A 26762-nucleotide genomic window follows, 5' to 3' on the forward strand; every position below is an offset into this window, starting at 1 on the left:
AAAAAAAAAAAAAGCACAGGTAGCCTCAAATTACAACCATGAGCTTGTATCCAACCATGTATTAGGGTGTACAAACGGAATAGCCATAACCAAAGAAACGAACAAGAAAATCTACAGTAAACTCATGTTTAAGATAAAAGAGGAGAAACCTAACTAGTCAAAAGGTTTTCCTTAATCAATAGCCAAGAAGTTATTTTCTTTGGCTTTTCAGTTTCCATTCCACTCATAAAACGGCTTGACCTACCCAGTAAATGTTGGTGGAGAACAGTGCTGAGCTCCTCTTCTGACAGAAATGCACACAGTTCTGCTAGGCAACCAGCTGAGGCCATGCGGGTGGCATCCTAACAAGGAAAGSAAAGCAAAGCAAAGCAAAGCAAGACTGGTTGAATTCAATACATAAGTGATAATCAGCAAGAAGAGCAAGTGATAGAAGACGACATGGAATGAGAAGAAGGAAACAAATCGTAGCAGATACCCTTTCACTCCTATTGCCTAAGAATTTCTGTCAGTTCACAAGATTTCTGGTATATAATGGAACTTAACACCAAAACCCGCAGTCAGTAAAAGCCAGCAGAGACTGAAGAACAGATCTTATGTAAATTCTGATGTGTTACATGGAAAAGTCATAAAGATCAAAGTATTTGGACACTTTTCTGGATTGTGAATCAGAACTTTACATAAGTGTTACTTCTAGCCATCTCTAGATGAGCTTGTACCTGCGATAAGCCCATCCTTCTTTTACACCAAAACTTTTTTTTTAAAAAAAAAAAAAAAACTTTGTTTTGCCTATGCAACTATCCCACCACTGTACCGTTCCACCCTGAAACTTGCAATGCAATGGGAATTCTTCAAATTTTCTATTACCAGCATGCCAACAGTTGCATGTCTACATTGCATAAAATAAAACATAAGGAAGAAATTACTAGATGGTTAATTTTGATCTCACATATGATATCTGCCATACACAGAAGATCCTACATTAAAGCTGGAGTTTCTTGTTCATTGGCGAAAAATCTGCCATTAGTTGAAAAATTTCTCACTTAGATGATAAAACCTGCCTGAGAACCTGCAAATACACGTATGTGTTTATGACAAAAGTATTGCAGGTTTTCTCCAAAACAAAAAGCAAATTGCTAATTTAGAGCTGCCTCAGACATGTTGGTGAGGAACTGCAGGTCAAACCCACATACACAGTTGCTAAGGAAACATTAATTCTGCAGATTTTTCAGTGTTACAAGTGATTGGCTAAAGATCTAATTCTTGTACCTGGCTCTCAGCTAACATACTGCAAGGCTCCAAGGAGATCAATTTTACAGACTGAATTCAGTTTAGTGAGTAATGCCCAGCTACGTGTTTCTTTATATAAGTTTCTCTGCATTGCATGATTAGTAACTCCCTCAGAAGTTACTTTAGAAAGTAATTTCGTTATAAAGTTCAGATTTAAAATTTAAAAAGAGGGAGAGTCTAAAACAAGGATCCCTTGCAGCTGTCTGAAGCAATACCTCATCATGTCCCAGCATTCCCAGAAGCACCGTGCTGATATTCTTCCTGATCGTAGCATCTACTTTTGCACCAGCTCCTCGTGTTACAAACCGCAGAGCTTGCAGCATTGTGTCCCTGGAAATGATCAGAACGTGCAGTCAGAGATTGTCTCTCCCGTCCCGCCAATGAGGAAATTGAGCTCYGTATACTTGTAACAGTTACATTACCATGCCTTAAAGTTTAGGAGAACCTTTCTACACTGATAAACACCCCATGATAAAGGCTAGTTCCACATTTGTATACTTGCATCTGTTTCTTGAAACAAGTATTTTCTGACCATTCAAAACAAACGATTTTCTCCATAAGAAAGTTAATTTCTTAGGGATCATTTAAGATGCAAGAATAGCTGTATTACTTCAGGTCAGGCTGACAATTGATAGAGCCCTGTATCTGAAAGTGGATTGCAGTGGATTATTGGSGGGCAGAAAAGGGAGGAAATGGGCAGATAGCAAACAATATATCCCCTGTACATCCCAGCTTTTTTATATATAATATATATATATACACACACACACACATTATATATACACAGACAGAGAGAGATGACTCAAAAGCTATTTATTTTAATTAACTGCCAGCTGCTTTCACTAATAAGTAAATCCTACKCTTAGAATTAAGGGAAAAAACTCGAAGTCTACACAAACAGCTAGAATAGTTTTGTTTATAATTGTTTGACTTCAGAGCATTATACAGCTCTGGCTCTTCCTCTGCTTTCAAGTAGTTTCTCACTGTATTTAAAAGATTCAAAGATTCATTCATCCTAGCACTTTCCTTCATCACTAATAAACAGCAAGGTCTGGGATATCACCTACAGCTTACCTGATGGCAGAGTCATCACTGGAACGAATTCCATTCAACAGCTCAGTAAAGAGAGGATCCACTTTTACATGGATGACAATAAGTTTACCGAGAGCATCAGCAGCTTTAAGGCGAACAGCACGGTGTGAGTCTTGCAGAGCTTTAGTGAAGGTTGTTTGCAGCTGAGGAAGAAACGGTTTCAGGGCAATCTCAACCTACACCAAAAATGAAAGAAGAGAAGGTCATGTACCCAAGTCTGAAAGTAAAGCCTGAAAAAACCTTGATCTTTGGACCGGTTTACCGTTTCACAAAAACAGTGGACATGAAATTACATGGTAGCTTTAACTATCTGTAAGTGGAATCAGCTTTTAACAATACTTCTAAGAGGTCCAGGTCAAATGTTGGGGGCTTTTTCTTTCTTTCTTTCTTTTTTTTTTTTTTTTTTTGGGGGGGGGGGGGGCAGTTGTTTTTTTTTTTTTTTTTTTTTTTTTTTTTTTTTTTTGGGGGGGGGGGGGGTGTCAGAAGCTGCTGGAAGAATGCAAACCAGTTAAAGTGCCATGCCTACATACCAGATCCACACCACCAGACTATTTAAATCAACAATAATAGATAATTTTGAATGTTACCATGAAAAATGTTCACAAACCACAGTCAATTACTTTGAATCTTACCTTGGCTAACAGAAGGCTTAATGTTTCAAGCAGAGCCACCTTGACATTCCAGCTGAACCGATCTCCCAAGATTCTAATAAGTGGTCCAGTGATGCTCACCACAGATGGTTTAAGGGCTTCAGCAGAAGTCAGCTTAATAACTAGTCCTAAGGCCTTTGCTGCTTCCTCCTTCTGCTCTGGATTACCAGTTAAAACACCTTCCCTCAGTACCAGGAGTATAGAAGTCACTCCCTGTCATGAGAATTGGATTAAAAAAAAAAAAAAAAAAACTCAGAAGCAAAGATGCAAAAAATACATATCTTATTTTTGCTCCTCTTATACACCAGATGCACAAACTTGGAGTGTTTCCCCTCAGTTTCCTGTTGACCTTCAGTTGCCTGCTTTACAAAGCTACTTTTATTCAGTTTTATTTCATGTAGCTATGACTTACTTAGCCAGTTGCTATGTGGAAAGTGCTAGCTGCTGAGGGAATTTTTAAACCAGAGAAATTTGGCACAGAGTTCCAGCATTACTCCTCCACAAAAACAGCCAGCGACCATGACTTAAACACACAGCAAAATTGTCAAAGATCTTCTTACAAAAGAAGTCCTCTGTAGGGCATATAAGAGCAGCAGTAACTTACAGAAAGTCTCTCCAGCATACAGGAGACTTGGAATGCCCCAATAGTCAGTATTTCTAGTAGCTGTAACGTCATATCAACCAGTTTCCTGAAAAGGTGGGACATCAAAGCTGTGATGTATCCACCGTTGCATCAAGAGCTCACTCTGATCCTTTACCTTCTTCGGTATACAGAATCCTGGCACATGCTCGCCCTTGGCCTCATTCCCTACGACTCGGATGTCCTTGTGTAGGTCCTCAATGAGAGCAAGCTGGTTCCCAGCATCTAACTTCTGCAGGAGAGAAGGATAAGGCAGGCAAAGATGAAGTAGCATCACAAACAGCTATTCTTGGAGAATTCTTCTCAGGTCTGTCAAGAGAAGACACCCGTTTCCTGCATCCTCCAAAAATCTGTCTGCTCATTCACACTACTGCAGTCAAACACAAGCTCATCTTACACCTCTCAAATCTCTGCAGCAATCATGTCGTTTCCAATCAAAACAGAAGGCTCACTTTAAGCAGTACTTTTTCAGCTATCCCCACTTCCTCCTTGCCAGCTAATTATTGCTGTAACCTTTTCAAGCTGCCTCTCACCTTGGTGATGGAATTGAGTGCATCCCAGCTTTCATTCAAAACTACAGGATTGGTATCATTAAATAGTCGTATCAAGCCTGAAACCAAGTTCTTGAGATGACCAGTATAGTCGGCTTTTGTCTTGGAGCAGTAGATATTCAGCATGACAGCTGCTGCCTGTCTCATTCCCAGGTCAGAACTGCGGGTAGCTTCTAATAAATCTTCAGTTATAATTCTTTGTCCAACATCATCTTCCACAGATAGGATTACAGACTGGCAATTTGCCATCTCCTAAAGAGTCCAAATTAACTTTATGTTAACTCTCTAACAGAACAAAAACAGATTTAGCTCCATGTTTCCCTATGTTATCCATGGCATTATCTTTTAGAAAAATTCTACAGTGTAACCTCCTTGCTAATCTTTTTCTCATGGAAAAGCTGGTCACATTATCATTAAAAGCTAAATTCCAAATCAAATTCATATTTATAACTCAGTCTCTATATTTACTGTATGACAAATTTAAGTTAGAAAATATTAAAAAAAAAAAAGAGAGAGAGAATAGATCATTATTCCTGGAGCAGATTTACATATGTGACCAGCTCTCAAAATTTAGCAAGTGACTAAACTTCGCTCAAGTGATTTTTGCACTGGTAGCTCTCCAGCTGCAGAAGGACTGCCCATACTTTCCATAAGCTCAGTCTCCCACATCTTACTGCAGACTCAGCCCTCAGAGACTGTGGGTCTTTTCAAACAACATTTATTTCTTATTTTCTTGCTTTGCATCATAATACTAATTGGAAGTATGGGCTGCAGACACAGAGATCTCCAGGCAGATTTTGGACAGACTTCGGGCTAGAAGGCTAAAAGCTGAGCTAATGGGCATCTTACAGCAAATAGACAATAAGACTCTTATCACTAACATTCTTAATTCACCAAGTTGAGCAAATGTCTGTAAGTAATCACAGCTTCAGGATCTTACATAGCACTCTGGACTCCAAATACCAGATGTTTCTGAGAGTAGTACAGAAGGAAGACTACATGTAAAACAGATTTTTTTTTCTTCCTTTGGCCCTGTAATCTCTCTGTCTTCTACACAGAGAATAAATACACAGTTAACTAGACACGCTGGCAGTTCTCCAGGAACTGAAATATACTCAGAACTGTATGATGTTGCAGGCCAAAGAGGTTTTTGTATGGATATGAATAGATTTGGAAAGCATACATTTTTGAACTTACAATATGCCATCAGCCAAACAGACAGCCTAAAGAAGATAAGAGACTAAATTAAAACATGCAATCTGTGAAGCTAGAGAATGCAGATTCCATGCCGAGAAGTAAACTTGAAGCACTATTTTCAAGCAACCTGTCACAAAAGAGAGCTGAGCTATGCTACTTGCCAATTGCTCTTCACTGCTCCCCAGCTTCTCTTTCAGTGCAGACATCATAGCAGGCAGGATGACACTCAAGTGCCGTGTCAGAGCATCCCCTGCCACTGATGAGAGGAAAGCTAGCACACGGGTGTTTACAGGAGGAGTAGTCAGCTGGAAAAAAAAAACAAAAACAAAAAAAACAAGCAGAAAAATTTTTCAGAAGGAATCTCAGGTCACCTACAAAACACCTAAGAATGAACACATCACAACCCAAATGACAGTGTTTCCAGCATGAAGTCAGAATAAAACTTCAAAACGTGCTCTTCTTGTCACATCGATCCAAACAACATGGGCAGTAAACAGAGGTGAAAAAACACCACTCTGAGGTTTTAGGTTTGTTTCCACTTGTACCTTTGGCACCAAATAAGGTAGCACCACACGGCTCTTGACAGCCATAACTTGTTTAAGACCATCCACAGCAAAATCAGACGTTTCTTCATTATCCTACAGGGAGAGGGAGAAAGTAGTTAACCTGCCTGAACGTTCATTTGTTACACACCAAATTAAACTCTTTTTCAGGTGACAATTTACTGCATGATCATATAACCAAAACTTATCAAGTCTTCCTATCTAAAAATGCTCTCATATTATATAGAAAAGCTTAAACTAAGCTCTTCTGCCACATCAGAAAGATTTTCCTATCAGGTATTGTGACCAAGCAGCTTCTGCAGGCAACGAYAGTAATTCTCTAGCAGAGTTAGATGTAGCAATTCTTAGTTCAGTGCCTAAGCCATAAGACCTTCCCTGCTGGTAGCCTGGTTGACTCTATGGAGGAGATAAAACAGAGCTGCCACTGCCCTGAAGATCTGTCACTACAAGTCTGCTTCTCCTTTAAGCCAATATTTCAAAACCTGTCCCACAACATCATTAATCAAGTTGTTAATTAATGTTTGAGTGAAGCTTACCAACTGCCTCAACAAAAATGGCAGGATGTCTTCAAGAGCCTGATGCCCAATTGTTGAATGCAACTGTTCAAAAGTTTTAGCTGCAGCCTCCCTGACTTCTTCCAGCGGATCACACAATGCTTTTCTCACTGTAGGAACCAAGGACTCAGAGAAAAACAGTACCTAAAAACGTAGAGATAAAATTACAGAATATCTGAAGGACAACATTTAAAGCTTACATACATCTTGGTAAAATAGCTAGAAGCTCAGAATTTGCATGACTGAAACTAAGTTGCTGTTTGCTTGAAACATATTGGTGGAGGAAGAGAAGGATTAAGCAACACAAAGATCTGTAGTGCTCTGAAGTTAGCTTGAGTACATTTTCAATTACTATACTGGAGGACAATTATTGTATCTCATCATTTCAAGTCAGATTGTGCAGTGATTTAAAGTTACCAACAGATACAAATGCATATATTTAGCTGAACAGCAAYTCAATCCTTGAGGTCAATTCATAAAAGTAGTCCAGTACTGTGACTATACTTTTCTCAGCTGCAGCACTGGCACCTATAACATGAAAGGCTACAGAACTGCAGACTTCACCTTTCGGGTTCCACTTACCGCATCCCTGCTGGTAGATTTCATTATTTCACTCAAACCAATGCAGACTCCTTGCCTCTCATCACTCTTGTCTGACCTCAGTCCCTCTTCCAGRATAGGAATAATTTCTGGAAGGATCTTCTCTCCCAACTTTCGGACAAGGTCTCCTAATGTCCGTGCTGCAACCTGTCCCCAAAAATTCATTAATTTTCATGAAACAGAAGAATAGCAAGACGGTAAACTTTGAGCAAGTGTTATATTTTGACCATAAACTACGGCTCACTGTATAGACAGAGTAGTAGAGAGGGAAACACTATTATAATACGTAAGTATAGRAAAATAGTTGTATTTCCATCACAGTTGCCTTGAGCAAAGAGAGGACTCAAAAGTACTCATGCTCAGAACAGTTAAATTAATGACAGCTTTGGAGTGGTTTATTAAAAACTATACTGGGTTCTTCAGGAATTAGTTTAGAAGGTCACCTGCAGCAAAAGGAAGGCATTACTCAATTCCTCACCGTTCGCTTATCTGCACAAGTACTGGCCAAGAATCTCAGCAGAAGCCCAAAGAGGGTTGGCAAAATTTCACGCAGGGTGCGAGGCGTGTTTGAGACTACAATCTTCCAGACATGTAAGGAGGCTTGACGCACYACCAGCTGGGTGTCAGAGCGGCCCATGTACAGCCCCGCCAGCACCCCATTCCGCCTCTCCACACCAAGAGCATTAATAATAGCCTGTAAAGAAAAAGTACAGAATTTTAAATCATCTACTCCTGAAACTTATTCAAAAAAATTATTTAATAGGCCTCTCCAGCAGGTTTTCCATGCTGATTAAAAAAAGAAAAAGGAAAAAAAAAAGGTGTAACAGACAAGAACAGTTTACCTTGTTTGACTGGGCTGTTCCAAAATTGTCATCCTCAGAGGCAGTTTCTGTAGTCATTTTTCCAGTGACTCCCGAGATATGGAATAAAAGATCTCCAAGAAGCTGAACTGAGCTAAACCTAGCAAGAGGAGCAAGTCAAGCATTACAAAATAAGGAAGGTAATCAGGCAGTACCTGTCCAAATATGTCAGCACCTCAAATACAGATGAATGAGAAGCAGTGTGCGTGCACACACACACCCAACACACACACACAGACAGTGTAGGGGGAGGAACGAATTCCATACCAGAGGGATAAGAGAGTTCCCATATCAAAGCAGTGTATCAAGTAATAGCCTGGACTCTAAAACGAAAGAATACAGCCTCTATCATAAGCATTCACCCACTGCCAGTATCTATCTCAACCCAAAGGCATGGGATAAATGCATTCATCAGCACTCAACTGACAAAAACCTTTTAGTACAACTAATTCTTGAGCAATTGCTCCGAGCTGTGAGCGCTCCACTGCACATCTCCATACACAGGAGAACATTAACTTACTCAGCATTTTTAAAAATGAGAAACAATATGTGAGGGCTAAATATGACACACACTGCCTTCAAAGTGCTTTTTAGAATCGCTCTCAGAATGAAAATCTAGTAGGAATGCTCTACAGGTATTGGGAATCCTGATCCCTGGCTGGCAGAGCTGCTCAGGCTCAATGCTGTACGGCATCATATTGAACCAACAAGCACAAAGAGATGATGTTCTCTTTTACTTTATAGGTATATTTGCTTAAGGAGCCAAACAGAGTCTAAATCCCACTAGTTTTCCAACCACGAAAGAGAAACGTCTACGGATTACAGGCTTATCCCTTACCTTATCCTCCACAAGTCATCAAACAAGCCCTGCTCAAGTTGCGGCAGAAGCAGCGCAATGGCAGTCTCTGCATACATACTTATGATTCTCTGGCCAGCACGCAGGGCAGTATCCCGCACAAACTCATTTTCATCTGCCAGTGCCTGAACAGAGAGAGAAAAGTGTCTGTGAAAGCTSGTGTTTTTTCAGCACAATGTACAAGACCAGGAGGAAGATAATGAAATGATGTTTTCTCTCTAGCCATTAGAGGTAAGTGATCTATAGAGCTGTAAATGCAYGAAGGTGATTTCAAGAAATTACTAGTGACCACAGACGAAAGAGAGCAACAAGTACTTTGGAAAAATAAAACATTTATAATTCTAGTTTTTTTTTCTTTTTACGTAATATCTGCACAGCATTTCCATTGTAAGTACATATTTTTTGCAYAATATTTTATCCAGCAATGCTGGACAACTCTCTGCAATCTCAGTTATAGGAAATGGTGCTTAATATATTCTAGAGGCTTCTTTTTCTTCTTTAATGGGTAAAAAACTCTTCAGGCCTCTGCTACATACCTTAAGGATACAGGGGATGATGGGACCAACATAGGGAGTGAACTTGTCTCCAAAAGTAATGGGCAGGTAATTAAACATCATGATATAACCATCCCGTACATGTGGAGCAATATCCACTTTGCTAGCAGTAGCTACAATCTCTGGCATAAGTTTCTCCAGCTTTTCTACTCCCAAACCAGCCATGACTTCAGCCAGACCTGGAGAAGGAAGAAGGGGAGGAGAAAAATAAATAAATAAAGCACACAGATAATGGAGCAACACAAGAAACAACAGGATAATCTGATTTAATAGGAGAAAGTCTAAGCTCAGTATTCAGAGTCAACCTCACCCTGAGCAGCACCGGATCGATCCACTGAGCTCTGCTCATATGTCAATGTCTCCATCAGCCAGGGCAACAAGTCCTCAAAGCATGATTCTCCCATGCCTTTCACCATGGCTCCCAGGGCCTTTGCAGACACCGTACGTACCTAAAACACAAGAGAAACAAATTTGCAAAATATCCAAAGTTATTAAGACAGAGACATCCACCTGATCACAGATCTGCAGAAGATCAGGGTCTATCTCACTGCACTGAAAGGCAAACTGCGTTTGCACAGGAAGACTTACTTCAGGCACAGGATCCAACAGAGATGCTTTCAGTCCAGGGGTGACACTAGGTARGTAAGGAGCCAAATCCTGAAACAAAGAGCCCAATGAGTAGCAGCTGGATTCCAAACGGAAAAGAAACCTAAGTTATCTTCATGTCAAGGATATTTAGCTCTTTATTATTAACAATCATCATTAACAACCTGAGAGCTTACCCAGCTGCTTTCACAATCATGTAAACAAGGACATTGAATTGTTCTGTTAAGTGCAGAAAACAGCACCATATCTTTGCAGATCATTCAAACTTTTTGATATTAATCCATGACTTAGCACTTTGTGTCTAAGGAAAATCCAATACTCCTAACCTTTACACAGGGTTTAAATACAGAGGTTATCAGCACAAAAATTAAATACAGACCTTTAGATTACAGTGAGGTTCTACATATACTTTTCAGACAAAGATTGGATCCGTTTGTAAAGAACTGATTTGGGTTTTGCTGATAGTAGTTCTGCTTGTTTAAGTGTTAAGGCACTTTTCTATGGTAAAAATGACATACCCTTTTGTGGGGGATAAGTCTGGTAATAACTAAGTGAGCAAAACACACAGCTGACAGCCTAAAACACCTGAGAATTTTCACTGTCTTTATGGCCATTATCTGTTAATTTACATACACTAAGTTACAGAAGCGGTCTRGCTTCTAATAGTGTCTATCTTAATAGCAAAATCCCAGAAGCAAATAAATTATCCCTAGAGCTTACTGTATTAGCTTCACCGCAGTAAATACAGCATACAGTTAGAGCGCGCTTTTAGCGCTGTACCTTCTGATCAGTCAGGGAGTACATGTTCCCAATGATCTGGGCAGCCATTTTCCTGGTATCCGTGGAACGGTCTTGAAAAGCTCTCTGAACAATTGGCATGATAAGTGCTAAGGATGGAGCATCAATAAAATGGACAAATTTGGTATCCAGCAGGGTCTGCAGACACTTCTGGGTCTTCCGCGAGGGGTCCGTGAGGGCATCCAACAGAACTGGAGCAATTGCTGCACATTTTTTTAAAGGAGAGAAAAGACTTGATCTGTACATAAAAATGTATGTCAGCATGAGTTGGTATTCTCTCCTGAGATTTTTTTTTTTTAAGATCCTAAATCAAAAAGTAGCTCAGGAACAGAGAAAATCCTATTGATACTAGCTGATAAAACGGAAAAGTACATTTAAAAAAGCCTTGAAGCACACAGTTGTTGTTGAGCTTTCATGTAATACATATTTAGAAGCAGTTTCACCAGAGGTTTAGATTTTACCCTAGACACAGTAAACATAAACCTTATTATTATAAACCATGGTCACGTCAGGACCACTCTTGGGCATTACATAAAGACAGTTCTTACCAAGGATTTCTGGATTCCTGATGACAGACCCAATCTGCCTGAGAGCTTGTTGACCTGCTTTCTGCACCTTCACATGAGAATCCGTGAGCACTTCAGTAAGTTTTGGCACAATATTGGGCAAGCAAGAAGAGAGCTGCTTGGGGGCACAGTATGCCATAGCTCCCAGTAGTTCCACTGACCCTGTGCATGAAGTACACAAAAAGAAAATATATATACATATATATATATAAACAACACAAAGCATTAGAAAGAGATACAAGATTAAGACCATATTCACCTCAAATCCAAATCCACACCTGGTCTGACCCGTCAAAGAGCACAAAGCAGCTGAAATGTGTTAAGCCACTCTATGCCACCTTAAGCCACTAAAATCAATTATTTTTAATACCATGAAAAAGAAGGGGAGAAAAAGGAAACCTCCACTTTTTGGACTACTCATAGATAGATGAGGGGTAAAAAGTGTCCTTTGAATTTGCTACAAAAAAAAGTTGTTGTTCAAATGTGTCAGGAATCATATTTGTATCTCAAAAGCTGTGAATTCCACAACCTCCTTATGAGGCAAACTATCACAGCTATCTATCAGGATGAAGTAACGAGCACGAAAAGTGATAGTGCAGGGAGCCGTGAGCTCTCCACACTCGTGCGAGTCCATACCAGCTTTGGTTCTCCAAGATTCTTCTTCCAGTGCTGCAAGAAGTGATGGCAAAACCAGCTTCACTCCATGAGTRCTCAAGTTGCTCATCACTGCTTTCGCACAGTCATCTGCAGCCTTGAAGGGGGAAGAGAAGACAGTTACAAGCTGCGTCACAAAGCGTGTTTTTTTCATTCCTCATTCAAAGACTCGATGGGAACAAAGCTTTCATGTAAAATTTCAAGTCCAACAATACAGCTAGCCAAGTAGCTACCGTCACCAGCCAATGAACTAAGACGCTTTCTGTTACTAAGAAGATCAATTTCTATCAGGCTGTATTGTCCAATGGGATGAATCACCTTCTCAGTTTGTGTAGTTAAAACAGTATTTACATCTATTCCRTTTCTGTTTTCTCCTAACACTGTACGCTCTCACAAATTTGAGGCCTCCTACCTCTCGCACATACTGGTTTCCATCTCCAAAACAAAGCAGCAGGTGGGGCAGCACATGAACCACGTAGGGCTCAAAGAGCTTTCCAAGCATGTTGCAGAGCATCTCAAAGGCAAACAGAGCCCCTAAAGAAACATAAAGCATAGTAAGAGGGAAACATAACTTCATCTGAAGTGGATGGAAAGAGAAGATATAATCTGCCAATTAGCTGTAGAGTTTCCCAAAAGTACTCAAATTTCACAGCTGAAAATCTCTTGCCCTCTTGCACTCATGAGTAGTGCTGTAATGGGAGTTTCTGATCTTAGAAAGGACGAGGCCCAGTAGCATTAAAACCATGCAACAGGCTTCTGAGTCCTAGCTTAGGTATGTAGAAATAAGGACAGGAAGCATCTAGCAGCAAAATAAATATAATGAGGCTCTGAAAGTCCCTCTGGACCAGCTATATACATAGCATCCCACAAGAAGCAGGAGCCCTCTTAGCAACATCTGCCCATGAAGATAAGAGAGAGTAGAGTGAGCACATCATCTAGGACCAGAAATTCCTCTTCCAACACAACACAAACAGAACAGTTAAGGCACTAAAATGATCAATGGTTTCAAGACAGATAGTCCCCATTCCCCTCTCTATAAACAGTAGTAAAGGAAATACAGAGAAAACAAGCACAGTGGTTCAAGCATCATTTGATCTGACCACAATGGTTCAAGATACAAGAGAAATTTGAAGTATTTGGAGGGAAGAGCTCTTGCCGCTCACCCTCTCGCCGACGGAAGTTCTTCTTGTCCTGGATAGCATCAGTCAAAGTGGTCATCATCTCCTGCTGTTTGAGAGACAGGATGCCAAGGCCTTTCACCAGGCCTGCCAGCCCATACGCGGCACCTTTGCGCTCAGCATACTTATCAGATTCTAAAAGCAGCTGCATTAGCTTCTGAATCATTCCTCCTGCATCTTCCTTAATTGCAGGCACCAATGGTGGTAAACAGCTTGCCACTGACTCTTGAACCTGTGAAACAATCCACCAGCTATCAGATCACAAAATATTAATTACCAATACAATTTTCCCCCGGACTGCATCACAATGCCAGTTTTCTGTCTCTAGAGTCATTTTTCATCTCTCCAACTTGCCTAAAAGTATCACAGCATTAACCTGCCTCTGTGTGGAACACAGACTCCTCTAGGAAGGGACTCACCTGCTGAGATGGTGTGGACAAGGCTGCTATCAGTTTGCCAACAATTGGTTTCACTTTAGGGTCACTCTTGTCCAGATGTTTTGCCAGTGAACCCATAAGAATGACCACGCTCTGTCTGACAGCATCATAACTGGCATCATTAGGAGCATTTTTCAGGAATTCTTCAAACACTGGCAAGAGAGAGTTAACACTGTCCTGAAAAACAAAACCACAGAACTTGCCACTAGAGTCCACTCAGAATGGGATTTGCTATGCTCAGTGGACTTGTTTGTTTTTCTCAGAGCCAACAAACTGAACAATCAAACTGTATTTACAGTTCATTTAATATGTCACATCACATAAAACCTTACACTATCCCCACAAGCAACAAATACTTCCTGCAAGAGAAAAGTTAGCTCTTAAAAATGAGATCCCAGAAATCTGCCAGCACAATGTTTTGCCAGAAGCAATTCAAAGCTACCAGGCAAGAGTGCTAGTTTTAACATCAGCATCTGCTCTTTCACTTGCTCCACTTCTAAAGAGGGAGCAGAAAGGTGGAGAAAAACTTCAACTATTCTAAGAAACAAAAGGAAAGATTGAATAGCATGAAAATACTCCAGTTTTCATCATCTATAAGGAGAGGTCAAAAGGGCAGCTGCAAGATACACACGAGTGAAAATGGAACAGAAACACTGAGGTTAACAGGAATACAAAGGGCTTTCCAAAAAAGGGGACTGGCACGCACAGGGATCCCAGAAGCTGATCAGTCTACATCCCTGTATTTCACACTGCTAGAGAAGGACTGGCAGTGAAAAACAAAATGGACCTCAATTCTCTGAAGGACTGCAGTTGGATTGCAGTTTTAAGTCAATAATCAGCAAGCTTTCCTATTTTGCTTCCCCAAGGTTCTGAAAGGGAAGCCTCACCTCCGCAGGATTAAGATCCATAGTCCAATTTTACTTTATTGCTCTAGTTTCATCCCATTTTAACTCAAATTATTTCAGGGCTATTTCTTTTTAACAAGAATGAGAGGGAAGAATCACACTCTCAGTTCACACTAACAGAATGACCTGAAACATGAAGAAATCCCTGCTACATGTTTTCAGCTGTTACTTGTAACAGCTACCTCTATGAAAAAAAATCTAACAGGGCTCCAAAACAATATCTATATTTTCACTAGATCTGCTTCCACTGCTAGAAAGAAGCATTCAGACTTACCTTGCCATGAGTGTTGAGTGTTGAAAGAGCTGCATCTAACATGCACTTCCTGACTTCAGGATTTCGATCATTCAGGGCATCTGGCACAAAGAACTGGAAGAGAGGCTTCACCTGAGAACTGTCCAGATGCTGTGAGAGCTTGTTGAGGGCCAAAGCTATGCCACACCTGTRAAGATGGTGAGCTGAGCTTAATGACTTCTGACAGCATTTGTCTGAGGCCACAGTCACATCTCCTATCAGCAATACATCCCAGAAATTGATACAGAACCACTGTGAAACCAAAGGGCTTCAGAGTGTCAAAGCAACATGCGTTTCACTACACAACCCTGTGCTGCAGGTTCCCAAATAGGTAAACATCCTTCAGCTATGCAATGACTTTTATCGTGATTAAGCATTACAGATATTCAAGCTAACACAGAGCCARACACCAGAATCACTTCATCTACCACTGAAATGTGGCAGCTATATAAYAGAGGACATCAGCACTAAAGAACAGATTAGTTTAAGGCATGCAGCAAGTAAGATTTCTCCAATTAAACCTCTGTAGAGCACATAAGCAGACAAGAAGTAATTATCCAAAYTGGAATTTGTCCAGTTCATAAAGATTGGCACTGCTGCTCTTGAAACTATCAATCGCACATTCAGAGGAGGGAATCCAGTGCGATACAGCAGAACCAGACAGTCCRATAAGACTCTGCTCTTATCAGAAGGGCAGATGATATCACGCAGAATTTTGATGGAACCGAAAGCATTCCAGTTTTGTCCATCCAGACTGCTGAAGGGACACAAATATTCTTTACCAGAAGAAACCATGGAACCAAGAGTCAACACAACTGCATGCACTGTGTTCCTTGAACATACCCTTACTTCTCCACCACCTGAACTTTCGAATAAAAATCTGAAACATGTCATYTGGATGCACATGAAGTGATGAGATTAATCTCAAGATGACTATACCTTGCTTCCCATTGGTCAGGTGGTGATTCTGATATCACTCGTCCCAGAGCATCCAAAACTGGAGGTGGCCTCTGCAAAGAGGAAAATTTCACCAGAATGCTTTTTCCAAGGACACACAAAGAGAATACTGTCAGCTATGCCAGCAATACCATTTTTTAAATACTGCGCAGATACATGATACCTCTAGCAGAAGAGCATAGTAAAAAGCAAGCAGACAGCTAATTTAGGATCTAAGCTAAGGCTTAGGATCTAAACTAAAGCCTTAGACTMCAGCCTCTGCTGTTAGTCGTCTTGTATCCCGTAACATTTCATGTTTCCACCTGCAAAACGGTAGCATTACTGACTGAAAGCTTGAGGACTAATATTATTAAGTTTATGATAAACATACACATAGCCACAGTGGGCTTCATGCATATCTTCAAGACAGGTGAAAGGAAAAAATGATCAATACAAAACACAGCACAAAGTCTGTGACTGCAACCACTTGGGACGTGACTACTTACATACAGCTTCTCCTGATAAATCTCTGTCAGTTTATTCATGACTGCTGCTGCTTGGTTCTGATACTGAGCTACAGCTCTAGAAAGAGCTTCAGCACCTGCTTGTCTCACTGCTTCTTCATGGTAGATGACATCTTTGATCAGCAGGGAACAAAGATCAGGCTGCAGCTCTAGACCCATGGACTCCCACAGCCTGCAGGTGATAGATCATCCGTTAGCTAAAAAAAAAAACAAACCACTGCTACATGCAATATCAGGCTGATCTAAAACTGCCCCTCACCTGTAGGGAGCAAAGCCCCTGCCCATGGAGCTCAACAAGACAAGCAGAAGATAGGTCCCCTTACAAYTCACTCAGCCAGAAAGAATTCTCACCTCTCTGCCAGCTTCTGAATCTCATCTTCCACATCAAATTTGACTACCCAAAGACGACGCAACAGATTCAGTCCATTCTTTTCATCACTGTCTGGAGTTGGTAGAACCATCTGTAGCTCCATCAGTCCCTGGAATGATTGACAGAAGAATCAATGCAAGTATYTTGTTTTCAGTAAGAGATGCTTTGAAACACTTAAGAGCTTGACTTGGCAAAGGTTTAAATAGTTATAAGTGTCAAAACTCATGTTTGCTTGTGAAGCACACTACCAGAGTAGTCATCAAGGTCTTGATTAGCTGCTGATAGTAGCAGAGATGGCAAAACACATGAATACTGCTTCACATGTAGGTTGCAGAGGCAACTAGGCACTAAGTTGTGCTTTAGTGACTATGGTCTTTCTAGATATGTCATTTTTGAGACTACTACTTCTCTGCCTTTGTTTTTCTCTCTGCACACATCAGTATCATTTTAAGTCACATCGCATTTCCTCAAACCTAGTTCCTAACCTGCAACTCAACATCTGATCTCTCCTGTCATGCGCTGTCAGTCTCTCCTAGCTTTTTTCACTGGGACAAAAGGAAGATATCACCAGTACCAGCGACCTTCTCACTTGTTAAAGGCTAAGTCACTGCTCCAGCGTAGAGAAGCCAGAGWTCTCCAGAAGAGTTAAGTTGAAGTTTGCCTTATGATAAAGAARAAGTATCCTTCTTTTCCCCTCTCTTTCTACATTCTCAAAAGTGACTAAGCATGAAGCTTTCTAAAACTTGCACAAAGTCTTCAAAAAACACCAGATCCAATTGAGAGGCAGTAATTTTTTTTGACACATTCTATCTTTGAGAATAAACTCTATGCAATTGTAAATGAAAGGTGTTAAGTTGTCTTAGTTATATGAGTTTTAACAACACAAAGGTGTGGACAGGCCCAGAGTACTCCTTTGTGTAAGATAAATCTAGCATAAATCCTTTAATGACAAAGATCTGACGACTTGGAGCTATGGTTCAATAGCTACTGCTTCGTTCTGCAGACACTTTGCACAAAGGATAGCATCACAGCTGCAGCAGTCCCTCCATCACTGTTGGAGCAGATTCATCTCTCAAAAATTCAGCACGATCCTGAATGATTCCCACCTACCCTGAGAGCTGCATCTCGAACATTCATGCATGGAGATTGCAGGGCCTGAAGTAACACATCAACCTCTTCCTGTTCTGCATAGGCACAGCCATCCTCCCCACTGCTGCTGGTGCACAGCGTCGTCAGTGCATTGGAAGCCAAAACCTGAAACGCAGAGRGGAAGCATTAGAGATTCCACTGCTGACTTCTACTACTTTGCACTTGATCAAGGTGGGCATCAGGCCATTATAAAAGAAATTCTGACAAAACAGTGAAAACAAGAACTGACTAGATCAGTTCAACCCTCTAGCTTTCTGTTATTGACTTTTCTGTCACCCCATCCCTCAGGACAAACTTTGCTGCTGGTCACTTAAGGAAGCTACTACTATTTTTTTTTTTTTATAGAGAATTGGGCCTTAGAGAAAGAAAATAATGTTGTTTGTGGAAAACTAAAGAATATATTTGGTGCAATAAAATCCACAGGAAAAAAAGATAACATGCATTTTATGCCAAGAAAACTAAACTATCATAAACATAGCAGCTGATAATGTATCAATCACCAGCCTCATAGACTTAAACCAGATGGGGGCATTTTCCTGGATTAGACAATGATAAAATTTAGGCAGAATTGTGACTGTGTTATGAAGCTGAGGACTCACCTGTAACCGTGGAGAACCCATTCCAATCACCCTGGTCAGCAGAAGCAGCATGTCCCTCCGGGGCAGCAACTCCGGTCCATTCTGAAAGACAGACAGGGAGGCGAGGGGCAAGAAAAGTCTTTTGTCTTAAGACTCCAAAGTATCTTGCCCGTGCATGACACTCACTACTTAAAAACCAAAATCAAAACCTAAGGCTGGACACTCCAAAAACAGAATAGGAAGAAAAAAAACAAAACAAACAAACAAAAAAAAAAAACAAAAAAAACTTACCTTGTTGATTTTGAATTGTCTAATGAATCTGTTTTGTCCAGTTACACATCAGTGTTTCATGTACTGATTGTCCGAACTAATTTGCCTACTCATATAGAATACTGAAATCATGACAGGCAACTTGACAATGGGATATTTCAAGGTAAGAAAATAAAAATTGTGATATCCTTTGACAGGAAAGTTAGCACAGTATGTAGGTTGGTATTTCCAAAAACTAAGGGGAAAGTTAATGAATAAAGAAGTGTCAATTTGTTGATAAGCAGCACTAGTTTTGTAGTGTATATGGCCCAAATGAACCAGCCAAGACACCTTGGAAAACGCATCAGACCCTTGTTATAACCCACTATCATACTTRTGTATGTTAGCAAGGTTAGAACACATCTTTTTAAACTGACTGCCTGGTCATAAGGGCAGAGAAGATAAAGGATGCAAAACAAGACAGCAGACAAGAGATTGGAAAACTGCATCAGTGGTATCTACAAAGGTACTGAACAACAAACTTGTGATTATTGTGACACTAAGTGACAACTCAGCAACTCATGCTTCTTCCTGAAAAGCTCTGTTTGCTGCAGTACACAAACATCAAGAAGCCATGCCTTACTCATCCCTCATCTGTATCACTGTTTAGGGAGGTCATCTCCTCCCCACAGCTCTCACTGACCTCATCCACCAGCGAAGCCTGGCCATTTGCCGATGATCTCAGYTGAGCATGAACCATGAGGATCTGCAGAATCTTGACCAGAAACTCTTCCTTTTCTTCACTGTCATAGGGTGTATCAGTCAGAACAGTCTTTAGGAGAGGGAAGACTATGGAAAATGCTGGCGCTGATAATGGGGCAGCACCTGCAAAAAGGAAAAGCAAATTTGTGAGTACAGCTCCTCCTGCGTTTGTTTTACAATATTGGCTGGTGTAAGATTTATACTTTGGCAGTTCCTAAGGGCTGTTACCAAGTTCAGCCTTTTAGAAGAACATAAGTGACCAAAAGCATTGCCCCTAGAAACACATGGCACAAGAGACATTGTCTCCTGGGTATCTGGACTAACACCCTACAGGCAGCATTAACCTCTTCAAAGCTGCACGCACAGCCTGCCTCATTTAGTTTCTTATCACACTGCCACTTCACTTAACAGGAGTGGCATTATGACTCCAACAGTGACATTTGGCATTTCAGATCCACCTACTTCTGTTGTGTGTTACACCAGTGAGCTGGTTTTAGCTAAAGTTATATTAATATATTTTATACATCTAAATTAMTTCCAATGTTTCAACCTAGCAAAAACATATAGTAAACAGAATCAACAATTCAATAGATTAAAGTAAACAGACATACAGAACTGATGTCTTGTCTATCCTGGACTTATTCAAGGGGCAAAAAACACAATCAAATCCACCACACAATCGACCAAGGTTCTGCATTTTAAAAAAAAAAACAAACTATTATTTAGATTGCATTAACTTGGTATGTACACTCCCCCTGAGACTTTAAATGACTTAAGATAAAAAAAAAATTAATATCAATTTTATTTCTGAGCAAGAACATCCACAAAAGGATCTGATACAGTTTAACTAATCCACTTCTAAAGTCAGTTTGTCCCAATTCAGGGGTCCATCTGCCATCTGTATTCTTTTAAAACTCTTCCCACCAAGCTAGCTAACTAGTCACTCCAAAGCCTTCAGTTGGATCCTTGAGAGTGAGGTTTCTCTAATTCTGGTGCAAAGCTCAAAATAAATAAAATAAATCTAAATATCCCCCCACCTCTCTGAAAGAATTAAAGCTTTGGRATTCCTGCTGTTAAAAGGTTTGATCCTTCCCTCTCTCAGGGGCTTGGCTATGGAACACAACAAATGTTTTCCAGTCAGTCCAAAGCAAAAACATTAAACAAAATATAAAAGCTATAAAGAAAAAAGTTCTTTTGGTCTTCAAGCTAAATTCTCAACGTTACTTGCTTACAACCTGAGTATGTTTAKGGTTAGGTACTAAAATGCCTTCCTGAACATTGTCTGTGGACCTCTAGCTGGAGCCATTTTTTTATATACTGTTAAAACTCAAGTACTACATATCCAGGGAAAGCGTTCACTTCTCCACCCCATCTCTGCTGTCAGAGCAKGCCGGATTTTAAATTTCCGAGATGCATATGAAGAGCACTGCAGATACAACACTGCAGTATTAGTCAGCTTATGTAGGGCACAGATACTGCAAAAGTAGTTCAAGGGAGAAATATTAAATATCAAACACACGGTGAGCTTCTAATTATTTAATATGAACAGTCTGGGTTAGAACTCCTCCATTCCACATGTGAGACGGGTCTCCCTGAACTTAGGGCTCAGTATCCGTTTGCTTTCAGGCCTGCCTTTTTTTTTTTTAATTGGCCAGATATTTTCAAGTTTAAGCAACTATCATTCTATGTACAGTCAGAGGGAGAAGGCTTTAGCAGAAAAGATGAACCGTTCTATTAACATAGTAGCTAGTATTGCCCAGTATGAATCAGATAAGATATATCTTGGCATTTCAGTTACGAATGATAGAATATACCATCCATATTATAAAGAGGTACTTCCCAGGTAACCTAAGAAACTAAACTCTACTAAAAATATTGTAAGACTATGCCCTAAGGCGTCCCAAGAACTTCAAAAATTAGGAAAAAACATTTGCGAATGCARCATGACTTGCCCCAAAAAAGTGTTACAGAACCTACTTCCTTTCTCTTAGTTAAGTGCTGTAAGAAATCTTGAAGGAGGAGGAGTGAAAATACTTCCCATTACTTTTGGGAAATATGCCTGAAAATGGATTTAAATGTTAACAAATGTGCAATTAATACAAAAATAAATGAYAGAGTGGAGACACAAAGTTATAACTGAGACGTTCAACACCAAAGTGGTGTTCTGTGGGGCCATTTGCTACCACTCAGCTGTGAGGAATACACGTGCCACAGTCACGCAAATGCACACCTGACTGGCAACAGGTATGGAGAGAACTGAATTGCTGGGATAACATACTACAAGGAATCCTAGATTTCCCTTGAAAAAAAAAATCATAAGCCATCTGCCATAGYACTTTCTGACTAAGGTAGATGATGAACAAATCTGAAGTCTGGACACCTATCACCACAGTACCTCACACACTTAAGACAACCTAGGCCATCCCTGCCTTCAAAACAGAGCAGATCCACTCTCCCTCTTCTGTACTATTCTCTTCTTTGTGGTGGCAAAAGTATTTGTGCAGCCSTTCGTGAAGCAGATTCTGGGATTGTTTAAATCTGGATCAATCCATCAATCCCAGTGAATAAAAAGAAAAAAAAAAGGGGGGGAAGAAGAAAGAAAGATAAAAAGGTTCATTTTAAACCAGATCATGTTCATGCACTGCAACAATGCCTTAGTGTTACAGAGTGGGAAAGAACTGCTGATTCTGCAACCATGCCAGAGTAAAATATTYATGAACTGCAGCACTAGATACCAAACAAGTAGAGGCCACAGGCACTTCACTGCTGAGACGACAGATAAGAAGTAATTATTTTGTCTTACCACTTGGTCTCACTGAATCAYTCATGCTAAGTAGTGTTGAAAGGTAAGAATTGTGTTCAGCAAAAAGGAACTTTAATTTTCACTGTTATTTCTGTCTGTACCATTTTAAGAAAAAAAAATACTGGTATTTTATTTCTATACTTACTGYACCTGTAACATCATTTCCACTTCTGCCACTGCGAAAGAAAGCTTAATGAGGAAGTTGAGATTTTGATATGCATGAAACGAYTGATCTGATTTAAAGGAAAACATGAAGCCTCACCTACAAGACAYTATGTAAACCATTAACACTAAAACAGATCACTACGTTAGCAGAGGGAATAAAACCTACAGCATTTTTTACCTGGCTCCCCCTTGCCTGTCCGGCTAGGTATTGTGTGGGCATGCAGCAAGCCAATAACTCTGTTAATTGCAGTAGGCAGCTCTTCTTGGCACCAGGAATCATCTAATTCACATTCTGGTTTCATCAGGCGCAAGGTCACATGGCTCACTAAAGTACCTAGCATGAGAGAATAAAGAATCCTTCAGGAGACTAAAAATTTCTTGAGAGAGAATAAATCTCCAGGAACATAGACCAAAGCATCGTAAGAGAGCTCTGGGATAYGTCCCAGGCTGCAAAGAGGCACAGGAAGAAGCACAGCCCTGAGGCCTATGGGGAACATCTTCATTCACAATAGTTACAACATCTGCCATGCAAACACTATTCTGTTGCATCCCCAACAAGAAGCAAMCCTTCTTGTTTTGCAACAACTATCAGGAAACTTCAGTGCTTCCAAGCTTCTCTAAGGATGTTAACCGAGTCAAGGGCGTGAGCGCAGCCCGGCAAGCACTGACTTTTATCTTGCTGGAGGAGGTAACAACTGTAGCAATGACACCACAGCACAGACTTCAGCAGAGGTCATAAGCCATTTGRGGGGCTTACAACCCACTGAAATTTTCAGCACCTATGCCATTTTGCAGTCACCACCATCATYGCCTGTAGCGGCTGATTCCAAGCCAGCCTGCGATGGCCAGTCCTCAGGCCTGCCACATCTTCACTCAGCATGCACTCACACCCTCCAAGCTCTCCACTGGTGAGAGAGTCCCACTGCGACCAACTGCTACTGAGAACTTCTCACAATGAGAACAACTCCTTGTCTTTGGAACCAGTCCCATCCAGCAGTAGGATCTCTGGGATGTTACTCTCATCTTCTGCCTAAGCACTGTTCCAGGATGGTTCTTCCTCTTAGCTATGACATACGATCATGATCCATAGCTTGTAAGAGCAAGGATTTCGGCCATCCTGCCATTTAAAACAGATATTCTGCCCTTGAACAGGGACCACAAACACTAACCAAAGGTTTTCAGTCGAGCAGGCATGACACAGGAAGCTAAGGAAAGAAAAGGATCCTTAATCCTTGGAGCAGCCAATGGAGATCTTAAAAGCGGCAAGAAGGAACCAACGAGACCCGGGATGTACTGAGTTAGACCAGGTGGCTTTCTCTTTATAGCAGCRTCCAGGAGGCCCAGGGCTGTTTCCAGTTCATTATCAAGCTGTAACAGAAACAATTCCAAGGGTTAGCATCAGATGGGGAAGGGGTGTGAAGTTAAATCTAATTAAATGAACACTGATTGTTCTCTACACTCTTCTATTTCCCTTTTATCAAAGACTTGCTCATGGTAGCTGCAGTGTTGGCAAAGATCCTCAAAATTTACCTCCTTTAGCCGTTTTCTGATCTGAGACTCCTTTTCCAGCTGTGCATGCATTAGCTCTTTCTGCTTGCTTGTCAGTTGTACTTCATCCTTTATTCCTTTCTTCTTTTTTATTTCCTGTAATAGAGTGCCGTGGACATYATTAACTAGAGGTCTATTAAGATTGTACGTCGTAACAAAACAGGTGAGATAACCTAGCGCCAGAAACATCAGTACTGGCTTTCCTGCTCCCACCAACTCACCTCCTTCAGCTCCAGCTCAATGATCTGTTCCTTGAAAGAATATGCTTTATTCTCCCTCTTCATGTTAGCCTTTTTCGTACTATCCTGTTGAGCACTGAGAAAGAAAAGTAGAGGAARAATCAGCACTGCTCTGGACCAAGATCCAGAAACAAACCCAAGGTCCAGACAGCATCTGAGAAATCTACTCACCCATTGGCTGCAAACCCACAAGAATCAATCCTCAAGTTCAGAGACAGAGACAAGAAATTAGTCTTACCTCTGTATTATAGACTTGTCATACAGTTCTCCCTCTGGTGTCTTCATGATGGCATATTCCTCTCGAGTAACCTGRCACAGAGCTGGATTTTCCATAGATGCTGAGATGGTGCTGATGAGCTGTGGGAGCACTCTGCCAGGTGAAAGTAGAGAGAGAGATCCCACAGCATTCATGGATGACTATAAAGAAAACATAAGAAAAACACTGGTCAGCATTCCTYGAAATAGTCTCAAAGAAGTATGCCCTGAGGAGGCAGTTCTTTGAAAGCAAGACCCTTTGGGTCATAAATTCTTGTCCATCAGGTACCAAACTTATCTAGAATCCCAGTCAACTGCTGGTATACATTYGTCTCTTTTCAAATTCCAGCTCCTTTCCACCAGACATGCTCTCTTTGAACCCATCTTTTTTCCTTCCTTCTAGACAGATCTCCTTCCTTATAGGCTACTTAAGGCTTAGTCCYCCTTCCAAAAAAATGCTTTTGTTCCAAAGCATCTCTCAAAATGAATTGAAGAAACACAGTTTATTACCTGGTTCTTTGAAGCATGGGTAGTGATTCTGGGTAATATRTCATTCAGGTGTTTGGTAACAAAGTCTTTGGGATCTATCTTCATCTTGATGAGGAGGGCTGGCCAAAGATCAGGATGTACTGCCACTAGCATAAAGAATAAATGGGCCGAATAAATACGAAGCAGACTGCTAATACAATGAAACAAAAAGGAAAAAAAAAAAAAACAAATACTGGCCAGGAGAGTGGTCTTACCCCATCACCTACCTACAGATGGGTGATGGCTCACTAGCAGCATCTCCAGAGCCAGCTTTTCTGCCTCAACGGAGTCCGCACCCAGTCCTGCCACACTTGAGATGACRCAGAGTGCTTCAAGGAGGACACGGGGAGGGACGTATGCTTTTCCCAGCTCAGACAGCTCTCCTGACTCCATCACCAGGACTTCGTGAGGCAGAACCTGAGGGGAGAACTTTTCATTAACAAATCACAGCAAACCTTCTTGAGCCTTACTACTGAGAATACTTCCAGACACCAACACCATACCAAATACCAACAGTCAACTCCCTCAGACTACTAAGCACCTGAAGTTTTCAGAAGAAGGGACAAAGGATAACAGTGGAAGAGAAGCACAAAGCTGATAGTGACAGGAAGGCCGAGAACAGAGGACTATACTAGATTTGGCCAACAGAGGTAAACTAAAACCAAATGGACCATTTTTTGGCAAAGAGGACTTGAAAAAGGTCAGAYCAGCTGGCTTGAACAATATGCCTAATTTCTACAGTCTAATTTTTCCCAACCTCTTTTCAAAAACTATTTTATTCAGGCTGTATCTTTGACATAGAGAGACTGTTTAGAAAGGCTCACCCTTGGTATTCAATTAACACAAGTTTATCTGTTCTGCAACTTGACATGGCACTTGTTTAGCAGCATGCCCCGTAACTGAGCAGTTATTGTTTCCTTTTATTTATTCTTTTTATTTTTGATATTACTTGTTACTGATATATTCTTATCACATATGCTTTAAGTAGAGTGCCTGAGCTATTAGCCAGGGCCAAAGAACTACGACAATGAGAAAGGAATTAAGCACTTAGGCTTCCAAATGAGATTAGGTTAAAATAAGAGAAGGACACAGAAAACTACAGCTTCCTCACTAAGTAATTTGGAATTGTATCGCTTCTGTGCACATAGAGAAGACTCAGCAGCCTCAGATGCCAGGGACACTGACACAGCAATGCACAGTAGTCTAGTAACAAGTGACATTCTAGACAACCACAAAGAAAGAATAATTTCTGTGTTGCACTTTATGTCAATACTAACAGCAAAGCTAGAGTAGGGAGCTGATGTGCAACATATGAGCAATCTTCTAGGCAGGAACTAGGCTTCTCACCTTATGAGAACTGAGAACTGCTTTTAGTTCCTCCAAGAGCCCATAGGCTAGTTTGTACCCGCCGAGAGAGGACAAAAGCTTCTTAACCGTTTGATGGGCCTGTCTTCGAACATGCCAAGTCCGACTCATCAGTATTGCAACAAGGGCACGGTGGTACTGCCTGAAAATAGAGAAATAAGYAGGTTCATTAAGGGAGCTAGCTCTACAAAATAACTGGACACAAAAATGCAGGGAGTTCAACATTTTGTGCAAGTCCCAGGCCCAGCCCCTCCCTGCCTGCATTAACATTCAAGCATCAGACAGATCAGACACAGCAAGTGCATTCTACGTACTGAACTTTACTTTCAGGGAGCCGTTGTGCATGATCTGAAAGGAGGCGCTCTGACAACTGCAACACTGTACACATTGCTGCGGAAAGACAAACATTTAAAACAGCAGATTTCATAAGGAGACAGATTTTTTTTTCTTA

At 40.8% G+C, this 26762-nt stretch overlaps 1 protein-coding gene across 1 annotated transcript in view; it reads right to left on the reverse strand.

Moving 5' to 3' along the window:
• GCN1 (GCN1 activator of EIF2AK4) overlaps positions 1–26762 on the reverse strand; it is a 42310-nt gene that overhangs the window by 4412 nt on the left and 11136 nt on the right. The window contains exons 17-54 of the mRNA XM_085326121.1: positions 26626–26701; positions 26294–26453; positions 25174–25363; positions 24929–25053; positions 24402–24580; positions 24146–24239; positions 23907–24020; positions 23546–23744; positions 22555–22710; positions 19350–19531; positions 18419–18499; positions 17781–17924; positions 16652–16779; positions 16283–16472; positions 15780–15850; positions 14823–14988; positions 13626–13820; positions 13192–13438; positions 12441–12562; positions 12011–12125; positions 11357–11536; positions 10791–11011; positions 9993–10061; positions 9715–9853; positions 9387–9583; positions 8833–8975; positions 7977–8094; positions 7613–7828; positions 7117–7281; positions 6517–6678; positions 5963–6055; positions 5579–5722; positions 4203–4472; positions 3788–3901; positions 3012–3242; positions 2362–2555; positions 1503–1617; positions 245–341 (exon numbers count right to left, since the gene is read on the reverse strand). Of these exons, the coding sequence (XP_085182247.1) occupies positions 245–341; positions 1503–1617; positions 2362–2555; positions 3012–3242; positions 3788–3901; positions 4203–4472; positions 5579–5722; positions 5963–6055; positions 6517–6678; positions 7117–7281; positions 7613–7828; positions 7977–8094; positions 8833–8975; positions 9387–9583; positions 9715–9853; positions 9993–10061; positions 10791–11011; positions 11357–11536; positions 12011–12125; positions 12441–12562; positions 13192–13438; positions 13626–13820; positions 14823–14988; positions 15780–15850; positions 16283–16472; positions 16652–16779; positions 17781–17924; positions 18419–18499; positions 19350–19531; positions 22555–22710; positions 23546–23744; positions 23907–24020; positions 24146–24239; positions 24402–24580; positions 24929–25053; positions 25174–25363; positions 26294–26453; positions 26626–26701 (5802 nt within the window). The remainder of the gene's footprint in view (positions 1–244; positions 342–1502; positions 1618–2361; positions 2556–3011; positions 3243–3787; positions 3902–4202; positions 4473–5578; positions 5723–5962; positions 6056–6516; positions 6679–7116; positions 7282–7612; positions 7829–7976; positions 8095–8832; positions 8976–9386; positions 9584–9714; positions 9854–9992; positions 10062–10790; positions 11012–11356; positions 11537–12010; positions 12126–12440; positions 12563–13191; positions 13439–13625; positions 13821–14822; positions 14989–15779; positions 15851–16282; positions 16473–16651; positions 16780–17780; positions 17925–18418; positions 18500–19349; positions 19532–22554; positions 22711–23545; positions 23745–23906; positions 24021–24145; positions 24240–24401; positions 24581–24928; positions 25054–25173; positions 25364–26293; positions 26454–26625; positions 26702–26762) is intronic.

Source organism: Rhea americana, unplaced genomic scaffold, assembly GCF_003343005.1.
Source record: "Rhea americana isolate MKP2758 unplaced genomic scaffold, rheAme1 scaffold_128, whole genome shotgun sequence".
NCBI lineage: Eukaryota > Metazoa > Chordata > Aves > Rheiformes > Rheidae > Rhea > Rhea americana.